This window comes from Mauremys reevesii, linkage group 6, assembly GCF_016161935.1.
Source record: "Mauremys reevesii isolate NIE-2019 linkage group 6, ASM1616193v1, whole genome shotgun sequence".
Classification (NCBI taxonomy): domain Eukaryota; kingdom Metazoa; phylum Chordata; order Testudines; family Geoemydidae; genus Mauremys; species Mauremys reevesii.
Window position 1 is genome coordinate 124714552 of NC_052628.1, and position 12132 is coordinate 124726683.

General features: G+C 44.7%; 1 protein-coding gene across 7 annotated transcripts in view; it reads left to right on the plus strand.

Annotated features, from left to right (window-relative positions):
* RNF170 (ring finger protein 170) overlaps window positions 1-12132 on the plus strand; it is a 44765-nt gene that overhangs the window by 31504 nt on the left and 1129 nt on the right. For all 7 annotated transcript variants that reach the window (XM_039545695.1, XM_039545697.1, XM_039545691.1 and 4 more), the window contains 2 exons: window positions 4114-4187; window positions 9696-9800. In XM_039545695.1, coding sequence (XP_039401629.1) covers window positions 4114-4187; window positions 9696-9800 — 179 coding nt within the window. The remainder of the gene's footprint in view (window positions 1-4113; window positions 4188-9695; window positions 9801-12132) is intronic.

Consider the following 12132-nt stretch of genomic DNA (forward strand, 5'->3'; position numbering starts at 1 on the left):
TCAAGAGAATTGCTGACTCCTTGAAATTAACTCGAGGAAGTTAAAGAACCTCATCATATGGTGCTTGGTATCCTTCGTTCGCCCTCATCTGCCCACATAGCTTTGTCTGTGAACGAAGCCCTTCTGTACCAGGTGCTCCTTTTCGGCTTGTCATCTGCCCCGACTTCTGAGGTTATAGATCTCTTCAAGTCGGGCCTGCAATTGAACGTTCAAAAATCCATTTTGACCACTGTGCAAAACTTAAAATTTATAGGAGCTTATCTTGATTCAGTAGCAGCAAGAGTCTACATTCCTCTGGATAGGTTTGTGTCCCTTTCCAAAAAAGCCAGTACAATTCAACTCAGCCCCCATACTGATCAAGCCCCCTGATCAAGAACTGTTTTCAGTTGTTAGGGCACATGGCAGCCAGTACAGTAACTCCCCACTTAATGCCCTCTCGCTTAACGTTTTCAATCTTACATCCCTGCTCAATTACAGAACATGCTCCGTTTAAAGTTGTGCAATGCTTTGCTATAATGTCGTTTGGCTGCCTGCTTTGTCCACAGCCGGCAGCCCCCCATCAGCTCCCCTACGCCCCGCGCCCCCCCAGTGCCTCCCACCCACCAGCACACCCCACGTATCAGCGCCTTCCCTCTCCTCCCCCCCGCCTCCTGCCCACAGTGATCAGCTGGCTTGCGGTGTTCAGGAGGGAGGGGGAGGAGCGATGACTCAGCGCGCAGGCTTCCGCTGCCTCCTGCCTGCAGCAATCAGCTGGCTTGCGGTGCTCAAGAGGCAAACTGGGTCACAGATCTCTTTAGGCATTTTTCACCTTCATTGATCGTTGACTCTCTTGTACGTATTCTCACTAATTCTGCTAGTTCTCCTCAAAGTAAAAAAAAAAAAAGACAAAACCAGAGTCATCCTAATAGTTCCAGCCTGTCCTAGACGAACATGTTTTCCTAGCCTGATACAGCTGGCATTTGCTCTCCGATCACTCTCCATGCTGCTCCTCATCTCCTCTCCCAGGAAGGCAGGATGATCCTTTACCCCGTCTTGCAGTCCTTCGTCTCAAAGCATGGTTGGCCCATGGTTCATGGGACTAGAGGCAACCTGCTCAGAGGAAGTAAAAAGAATTCTATAACACTGCAGGGAAGAGTCTGCCTGCTACACATACTTTCAGAAATGGACAAGGTTTCTTTCTTGGTGTGACCATAGACATATTCCACCAATGACCTCATCGCTGCTAGATTTATTGGACTAGATCCTAACACTAAAAAGTTTGGAACTATTGCTGAGCTCTATTAGAGCCCATCTGGTCGCCATCATGGCTTTCCACTCTCCAATACAGGGTTATTCCATTTTTCCCCATCCCATGACAGCAAGGTTCATCCGGGGACTAGGAAATCTCTATCTGCCAGTCAAACACCCTGCTCCTGTTTGGGACCTCCACCTGGTCCTTAAATGCCTTGCAAGACCACTGTTTGAACTGATGGCTACCTGCTCACAGCTCCATTTATCAAGGAAAGTGGCATTCCTGAAAGCCATCACATCAGCGCAATGGGTTTGGGAAATAGGGGCCCTTATGACATTCCCCCCCTTTCACAGTATTTTTTTAAAGACAATGTCATGCTGTGACCCCATCCAAAATTTTTACCTAAAGTTTCTTCCAAGTTCCATATTAACCAATCCATTCACCTGCCAGTTTTCCACCCTGAACCTCACCTAGATAATCAAGAAGCATTGTTGCACACCCTTGATATCAGGCCTTCTGTCTGGTTAGGACTAAACCCTTCAGAAAGACCCTCAAATTGTTTGTCTCACTTGCAGATCGATCAAAACAGTCTTCAGTTTGTAGTCAAAGACTTTCTAAGTAGCTATCTGGCTGCAGTAATTCTTGCTACAAATCTTGTAATATTCAAACACTTTGAACATAGGTACTCACTCAAGGTCCATTTCCATCTCTGCAGCATTCCTCAAAAATGTGCCCATTATTGAAATATGTAAGGCTGCTACTTGGGTGTCTATACATATATTTGCCGAACACTACACAGTAACTTACAACTCTGCTTCTAATATTGTTTGGCTCAGCTGTACTTTCTTCTGTGCTAAATTTGACTGTGAAGCCCCCCGCCCAACGCTGCCTTAGAGGGAACTGCTTGGCAGTCACCTAGAGTGGAGCACCCATAGGGACACTATTGGAAGAAGAAAAAATGATTATTCTCAGTATGCAGTAACTGAGGTTCTTCAAGATTTGTATCCTTATAAGTGCTCCAGTACCAGCCCTCCTTCCCCTCTACTTTGGAGTTCTCTGCTGTGGCGCTTGGTGGTAGAGAAGGAACTGAGGGCGGTTCACCCACCCAGTGCTATGTAACAATGGCACAGGGCACGGGGCTGAGTAGCACACATGCGCGGGCCAAACAGACACTGCTATGAGAAATCTCTGATCAAAGGCACAGGGTGCACTAGTGCACCTCCAGTGGAGCACCATAGGGGGACACGTCTTGAAGAACCACAGTTACTATACAGGGTGAGTAACCATTCCTAAAATATCCTTAACTTGATCTGAAGAGAAAAACTGTTTTTTTTGTAGAATAACACTATTAAAAACAAATAACTTTATGTATAACTTCTTGAGAAAGTATCTGGTAATAGGTTTCAGAGCAGTAGCCATGTTAGTCTATATCAGCAAAAACAATGACAAGCAGTGTCTAAAATTACATTCTAAAGTATTTTTTTCTTTGCTACCAGGTTTGAAATCAAAATTTCCACTCGTCTGCAAATATATTTGACTCTGTATCCTTAAAGTTTCTAAACTTGGGAAAAACAGAATTAACTGAAAACATTTTTTAAAATAAAACGAGGAGCTGAGGTGACAGTTTTGTAAACTGTAGTTTTCCCAGCTAAACTTTATCTTGTTAAAGGCTTTTAAAACTAATCATTTTCCAGTTACAATGGTGCAGAAGCTTTTTGACTTCTCAATTAAGAGATATGCTCTTGACCAGGATGGATTGATTTAAGTCAGTGCAATTTCAATGACCCTGTTTAATCATAATTCAAATCAATAAGCTGAAAACCTTTACTGTCTATACTAATTGTGTTCTGCATTTGTACTTTTTAGTTATTTTCCTAAAGAAAAGTTGATTTTCATTGGTTGTTAGCTATTAAAACTTGTGAGGTAACTCCCTTCTCTTCACGTGTCAGTATAATAATGCCTGCATCTGTAATTTTCACTCCATGCATCTGAAGAAGTGGTTTTTTTACCCATGAAAGCTTATGCCCAAATAAATCTATTACTCTTTAAGGTGCCACCGGACTCATTGTTTTTGTGGATACAGACTAACAACGGCTACCCCCTGATAATAAAACATTTTGATTTTCAGTTAACCATAGCCTTTACACTAAGGCCTTGTCTACACTGCTGCTTTACAGTGCTGAAACTTTCTCTCTCAGGGGTGTGAAAAAACACCCCCCCGAGCGATGCAAGTTTCAGCGATTTAAAGTGACAGTGTAGACAGTGCACCAGCACTGGGAGCTACTCCCCTCGTGGAGGTGGTTTTTACAGTACTGGGAGAGCTGTCTCCCAGCGACAGGGCCGCGACTACACAGCCACATTAAAGCACTGCTACAGCTTCCGGGAGAGCACCGGAGCGGAGCTCAAGGGTCGGCTTAAAATAGCTGGCCCGTCGGCACTTCGCCCACGCGGCTTAGCCAGTGACTTCCACAGTTCTGTGGCTTTACTTTCTTCAAAAAGTGGCAGCAAACGTACTGCTTAATATTATTTTTATGTTTGTTTTAAATGATTTTTAAAAGTTTGGAGTTGTCAGTTTCAAATTTAATTTTAAACAGGTTTATTTTTAAAATATAAACTCAATTTTTTTTATTTGTTTGTCCACCCTGCTATTGAAGTTAATGTTGAAATTGAATTGGATCAGAATTTATTAATTTAATTTGGATACATTTGGTTTTAGTTTCTGAAGTTAATAATATATAAAAACAGCCAGTTATGCCTAAAATACTTGAGCCTAATATTTTAATATTATATTACCGTTTTTCTTGCTGAAATTGTTTTAAATAAAAAATGTCTAACAATCTAAAATTTAAATCATTACAGCTTTTGATATTTACCTCCATTAGGTGCCTGCATTATTGCGTACTGGAGGTATGGCTCGTGGCTCGGTGCTATCCGTTGCCCAATCTGCAGACAAACGGTAACACTTTATATCATCAAAGACCCAATAGTTCTGATTCTAAATTTAGGCCTGGATTCTGAAAACACGCACTCTCAGTTTTATCTCTAAAACTAAGTAAGGGATGGCAGAGAGGGAAAGTATGAATGGTAAGACTCTATAAGGGGAAGGGGAGGAATATAGGCAGGCAAGTGAGGGACAGAAGAACTGGTGGTGGGGAGTGTGGAGGGAGAATGTGAGTGGGACAAGAGTCTTAGTAGGGAAGTGAGAGGGAGACCAGGAAGGAGGTGTGGGGGCGAGGAGACAGAATAGCTATAAGGGGAACGGAGGAGAGACAGACAGGATAGCAATAAGGTAGGGGGGAAGTGAAAGTCTTCTGTCAGCTAGACACACATCCACACCACCACCCAAGAGATTGGAAAGGGTTAGCAGAGTGTCTTTCTGAGCAACCAGCGGGGAGGTCTGCATTTCTGCATGTGCTTTAAGTTTGAATTTTGAACATGAAATGATCACTTATATTTTTGGTGGCAAGTGCTTCCTCCAAAGGCTCAAAAACAAGAAAGCAAATTTTAAAAAAGTAACACAAATCTAATGCTTTTTTTTCTCTTAAATCTCACGATTTTTGGATGGTCTGACTCATGATTTTAAATGGTTAGGGTTATATTGCATATTTAAAGTTAGGCATATAAAGTGTTTAAAAGTTCAGGGCCTTTCATTATTACAGACATGATGCTGTGGTATTTTTTAACATCCTGAGTTTGAGATGGCTGCACTACTCATGAGCTACGAGTGAGTTATATGGGTCATCCCAAACCAGTGCCAGTAAAATCTTTACAGCGTTTCACTATGTATTCTGTTTAGGGTGCATACTTTTCACAAAAATTGTCAGAAATATTTTAGAGAAGTTTTCAAGTATTATTTTGAGTATTTGTTGTATTCCTTCACCTGTAAAGCCAAAATGCTTCCATTACCATAGAGTCCAATTATTTATCTTATTAGTGTTTCAGTGCTTCCCAAATACTGAGGTATTTATCCTCACCCCTGTGTTTGGGAAGTGATGAGATCCTCACTTCACATGTGGGGAGCTAAAGCACAGACAGGCTTGCTGAAGGTCACATAGGAGGTCTGTGGCAGGGCAGGAATTGAATCCCCAAGTTTCCTGAGTACGAGGCCAGGACAGGAAGATTTTAACAGATTTGTTTTTAAAAACCTCTAACAGTGCCCTAAAAATGATTTCCCATTTGACTGTTTTAAGATCCAGTATCCTGAGCCCTTCCAGGGCTAGTAGCAAGTATTACATTACGTCACAAAACCTGGGAATCTCCTTATCATAGAGCAGCTCCACCTAGAGTGCCCACCCCCCATGCAAGCCATGGCATGTGTGCCCTGCCTCAGTTTCCCCTCTCAGGTAACGAAATAACTTCACTTCTAAGGCTCTTCTCTCTCAATAACACCCCTCCTTGGGATTGATTGATTTATTAAACCATGTGCAAAATAAAATCCATTCATTATTCCCAGTGCACATAATCATTACGATCACCCGACATCTCATCTCCTGATGCCCCATGTACCACACCACGGCACCTTCAGCCATATCCAGACACTGTCCTGTTTTGTCTCTGAACAGCCACTCCTGCCTTTCCAGCTGGAGTGCAACCCTGCTCTTCCCAGTGGGAACCCTCACAGCCTGACTGCTGAGAGATGGTCTTTATCAGGAGAGCATCCCTCACTCCTGCTGGCCATCTCACACTTCCTGTGGGTCCAGCTCTCCACCTCTGGAGATGACAGTAGATAAGCTTCTCTGGCGCTCCCCCACCATCAGCCCTCTCTGGCCCTTGGCTATGGCACTCTGGCTTAGAGGCAACTCCTTCTGCTGTTCCCTGGCCTTCAGGCACCTCTAGCCCTGGCTCTGACTTGGGGTTACCAGCCAGCTAACCCCTCTTGCTGCTCTTCTGCCTTCAGCCTTCTCCCAGAACCATAATCAGTCTCCTGGCTCTGGCCCTTCATCTCAGGAAGGTCAGTCAGCCAGTCTTCCCAGGTCTCCACCCTTTTCAGCCTCCTGGCACTGGCTAACCCCTCCACTGGCTCCCTGATAATTCCTCCCTTGTTCCAGGGAGGGCTGCAGAGAACTGTCTCACCAGATCTTTCTTCCCCAGGCATCCTCTTTTATAGCTCAAAGGGCCAGGATTATCCTGTACACTTCTCTTTCCAATGGACTAAAGCACCCATATCTAGCCATGGAAAGTGATGATCTATTTCATCTTAAGCAGGGATCTGAAACTCACGGCCCGTGGGCCATTTGTGGCCCGCAAACCTCCCCAATGTGGCCTGCAGGGCTCCAGCAGTTTTGGGGCTGGGTCTCTCCCTTGGCCCCACCTGCCACCCCCGGGAGCTCCTCCGCCCCCCAGGTGATTTAAAGCCTGGGACCCAGCAGTGCAGCAGAGCTGACCGTTATCTGCCTTCTCACTCCACGTGTCTACACAGCCCCTGCAGCCCCCGGGGCGGGGTGGGGCTGTGCCTCCACGTGCTGCCCCCACCCCAAGTGCCCCTATGGCTAATGGGAAGCTGCGGGGACGGTGCCTGGGGGCAGCAGCGCACGGAGGCTCCCCATCCTGTCCCACCCTCTGACCTCCCACCCCAAACTCCACACACCCCCACCCCAAAGCCTGCACCCCTTCCCTATACCCCCTCCCACCCCCAAACTCCCTCCCAGAGCCTGCACCCCTTCCTCACATACCCCCTCCTACCCCAAACTCCCTCCCAGAGTCTGCACCCCCCTACATACACCCCCAACACCCAAACTCCCTTCCAGAAGCTGCACCCCCTTCCCACACACACACCCTGCCCCCAAACTCCCTCCCAGAGCCTGCAAACCACCTCCTCCTCCTGCCCCAGCCCAGAGCCTGCACCCAGCACCCAAACTCCCTCCCAGAGCCTGCACCCCAGACCCCATCCCCCACCCAAACTCCCTCCCAGAGCCCCACCTCTCACCCTTTCTGCACCCAAACTCCCTCCCAGAGCCTGCACCCCAATCCCCTACCCCATAAGAGCATAAGAATGGCCATACTGGGTCAGATAAAAGGTCCATCCAGTGGCTACTGACAGTGGCCAATGCCAGGTGCCCCAGAGAGACTCAACCACATCAGCCACACTATCAAGGGCTCATTCACCTGCACGTCTACTAATGTGATATATGCCATCATGTGCCAGCCATGCCCCTCTGCCATGTACATTGGCCAAACTGGACAGTCTTTACAAAAAAGAATAAACGGACACAAATCGGACATCAGGAATGGTAACGTACAAAAGCCAGCAGGAGAACACTTCAATCTCCCTGGACATTCTATAACAGATTTAAAAGTAGCCATACTTGAACAAAAAAAACTTCAGAAACAGACTTCAAAGAGAAACAGCCAAACTAAAATTCATTTGCAAATTTAACACCATTAATTTGGGCTTGAATAGGGACTGGGAGTGGCTGGCTCATTACAGAAGCAGCTTTGTCTCTCCTGGAATTGACACCACCTCATCTATTATTGGGAGTGGACTACATCCACCCTGATCGAATTGGCCCTGTCAACACTGGTTCTCCACTTGTGAGGTAACTCCTTTCTCTTCATGTGTCATTATATAATGCCTGCATCTGTAATTTTCACTCCATGCATCTGAAGAAGTGAGGTTTTTTATCCCGAAATCTTATGCCTGAATAAATCTGTTAGTCTTTAAGGTGCCACCGGAATCCTTGTTGTTTTCCTAACATCCTGTTTGCTTTTTTAATGGCCGCTGCACACTTCGTGGATGTCTTCAGAGAACTATCCATGATGACTCCAAGATCTCTTTCCTGATTAGTTGTAGCTAAATTAGCCCCCATCATATTGTATGTATAGTTGGGGTTATTTTTCCCAATGTGCATTACTTTACACTTATCCACATTAAATTTCATTTGCCATTTTGTTGCCCAATCACTTACTTTTGTGAGATCTTTTTGAAGTTCTTCACAGTCTGCTTTGTCTTAACTATCTTGAGCAGTTTAGTATCATCTGCAAACTTTGCCACCTCACTGTTTACCTCTTTCTCCAGATCATTTATGAATAAGTTGAATAGGATTGGTCCTAGGACTGACCCTTGGAACACCACTAGTTACCCCTCTCCATTCTGAGAATTAACCATTTATTCCTACCCTTTGTTCCATGTCTTTTAACCAGTTCTCAGTCCAGACCTCCTCTCCAGCCCAAACTCCCAGAGCCTTAGGCAGGTTGGGGGCAGAGTTTTGGGGGGTGGGTTTTGGGTGGCATGAGTGACATTATTGGCCTGCTGGGAGGATTTGAGGACTGGCACTGGCCCTTAAGCCTGTCATTGATCTGGGACTGAGTGTTGCTCAGCCTATGCAGTGGAAGGAGGATTTCATTTGGGGATGGGGGGAGCAAACTGTCCTTTGGCAAGTTGCTGTTTTAAAAAAAGGAGGGGAGGTAGGTGTTTCCAACTGCTCGATGGATTAGTGGCAGAGTACAAGGTAAGGTTTCAAAGATGAAAAATTGCAAAGCAATGTGATACACTTTAGCATAAGGTTCTGCAGTTTATCACATGAATATCATCACCACATATGGGTAAAATTACAATAGTTTTCTGTATATAGATAAAATGTACACATGCGTATGTATGTTATATTGTGTAGTTTTAGATATTTGTAGCAGAATTAATTCCCCAAACTATATTTTTCTGTAGGAGGAGAATCCTCCATTCATTACTATTGCAAAAGCCAAGACTATCCTTTTTTCTTGTCCTGCCAATTTTTTCTCCAGTTTAATCACCTTACCCTCAAAGCTTCCCATTGTCGCCACCAGCTTTCCAGTCAAGGGGAACCTTAATGAGATAGGGCTTGGAGACTCACTCTGAGCATTGCCATGATCACGAAGCAGGTGGCAGCGGACTCCCCCTAGGCTGGTGCACTTCGGAGGAACAGGGTTGGTGAAGGCGCTCAGCCACTGTGCTGTTAAGTGGATATACGAGCTCAAACTTCGCTGCTTTTATGCTTCAATGCAAGATCATCAGTAATGATGACAGAAGCATTTGTCTGATTTTGGGGATGAAAGTTTTAAAACCCCCAAGCATCTAAATGCCTAAGTCACCTCTGAAAATGGGACTTGAGTTCCTAAGTCACTTATGCAATTTTGAAAACTTTACCTCTGATCTACTTCAAAGACTGAGTTCTTGTACTTTGTCCTTAGTAAAATATTCTTGAAAATAGCTTTCTATATCCTTTTTATAGTATCTTAAAGTGTTAATTTTTAAAGACTTGGGAGCTGTATCTAAGTAAATACAGGGCAAATATTAAATACTGGCTTTTAGATTAATACTTAGAAACAAGGCCATATATATCTAAAGTTGTACCAAGTTTGGTCTACAGTAATGAATTGTACTTAAAGAATGAGGTTTAGCACTGAATTACTATTGTTTCATTTATGAATTTGCAATTTCATATTCGTAAGAACTGTCAGGCATGAAGTGACTTCTTGCTGTTGTGCACAGGTAACATTGTTTTTACCACTCTTTGGTGAAGATCAGCAGGATGCAGCACAAGTGCTTCAAGACGTTAATGATTACAACCGGAGATTCTCAGGACAGCCCAGATCTGTAAGTAAGGTTGGGGGTGCGTGGAGAGTCAATAAACTAGCAAAAGACTAACGCTGTTTTATACTGTGTGATTTTCTTGTAGGTGTTTATTTTCTGTTTATAATTCACGGGAACTACACAAGTTTTGTTTAGTAAATACAAGTTCCTGCAGCTTAAGCATAAAAACATTTATTTTTAACTATTCCTTTAACCTTGCATTTCTGTAGTAATGACATGGTACTGATTAAAGCCCTGATTCAGAAGAGCATCCTTTATTCAGGAAGGGTGGTTAAATGTGTACTTAAGTGCTTTCCTGATTCAGGGCCTAACTTGTTCATAATTAACAAGTAAAGAAATATGTGGCTTATTTTTCTTTACATTTCCCTTTTTGCTCCCAGTATATAAAGACCCAGAACTGGTTTGAGCATTGGCCTGCTAAACCCAGGGTTGTGAGTTCAATCCTTGAGGGGGGCCATTTAGGCAACTGGGGTAAAAATCTGGGGATTGGTCCTGCTTTGAGCAGGGGGTTGGACTAGATGACCTCCTGAGGTCCCTTCCAACCCTGAGATTCTATGATTCTGTGAACTGATCAGGAGAATTTAGCTTTGTTTTTTTGTGTTGATATTGCTCCCTTTCTTTTGAAAATGTATTTTGAGTTCTACGCTTCCTTGATTTCCTAATGAGTTATATGTGCCTTCTCTATTTTGTTTTCTAAACTTTTCTCTCTGAGAGTGTTATTTCTATAACTGAGGCCTTGGCTACACTTGAGAATTACAGCGCTGGTGGTGGCTTTATAGCACTGTAACTCACTCCCCATCCACACTGGCAAGGCACATACAGCGCTGTATCTCCGTGGCTACAGCGCTGCTTGTACTCCACCTCCCCAAGAGGAATAAAGAGTATAGCGCTGCTGCTGCAGCGCTGGGGTGCCAGTGTAAACAGGGAATAATCTTAGTACGCTGTGACTGACCTCTCTTTGTTTTGTTGTGATGCCTCTCTTTGTTTTGTTGTGAAGTCCGGGCTCCGAAGCTGGTTATCAAAAAAAAACAAACACAGCTACTGTTTGCTGTGAATGAGCAGAGGCAGGGGGCTCCCTTTGGAATGCCCACAGCTAGTGTTTGCTTGAAGAGAGGGGGAGGAAGGTGGCTTGAGGAGAGAAGCAGCGCGGCAGGCGGAGGAGGGGGGGTCCGTTTCGGTGCGGCTGTTTATCTGGTCTGTGACGGGGGGGGGAAACAGCTGCTGTTTGCTTTCAGTGAGTGAGAGAGGGGTGGGGGAGGGGGTCGGAACTTGCAAGGCAGCTGCTGACAGTGTGTCGGCTCCAAAAATCCACACTCTCTCTCCCCCACGCTCTCTGTCACACTCCACCCCACCCTTTTGAAAAGCACGTTGCAGCCACTTGAATGCTGGGATAGCTGCCCATAATGCACCGCTCCCAATGCCGCTGCAGATGCTGCACATGTGGCCACGACAGTGCGCTGGTAGCTGTCAGTGTGGCCAGACTGCAGCACTTTCCCTACTCAGCTGTACGAAGACAGGTTTAACTCCCAGCGCTGTACAGCTGCAAGTGTAGCCATACCTTGAGTGTCATAATTAGAGTTGTAAGAACTTTAGAATGTACACCTTGCAAGCTACTGTTGTCACACTTGCTAGGCACAGTTCGTAAACGCAGACCCTGATTCTACAAATGAGATGTGCCCAGGCAAATCCCAGTGTTTTCAGTGGGGTCCTTCCTGCACATATCTCATTTGTTTCTTACTAGGGACCCTACCCCAAAGAGTTTACAATCTAAATAGACGACCCTGACAATATGAGAGAAAGGAAGAATTATCCCCATTTTACAGGTACAGAGATTGAAAGCCTGGTCCAAAGGCCATTGAAATTAAGAGACTCCCATTAACTTCAGTGGGCTTTGGATTAGGCCATCAACGACTTGCCCAAGGTCACACAGGAAGTCCGTGGCGGACCCAGGAATTGAACCTAGACATCCTGCCTGTGGATGTTGAACACAGTCCATTGCCTTAATCACAAGACTACCCTTACTCTCTAAAGTATTTTTTTAAGTTCGGTCCATGTTTCCTTTTAGTCTTCTATTCTGTGGCTCTGTCTGTTTTGGGAAAGGAGCCATTATTGAAACAGTGTTAAAATTAAAAAATGGCTTCCACTGAACCATGGCTAATTAGTGTGGATGAAGCCACGGAATAAAAAAAAAGGAGCCATGGCTGGATTTATTTTGTTTTCTAATCTTAAAGCTTGAACAGTCCCTTGAAAAGCCACATTTAGCCACAGTTTGTATATTGCATTATTCTTTTTCAGAGGAAATGTAATCTGTTGCAGCTTGATAATGGCATCTCAT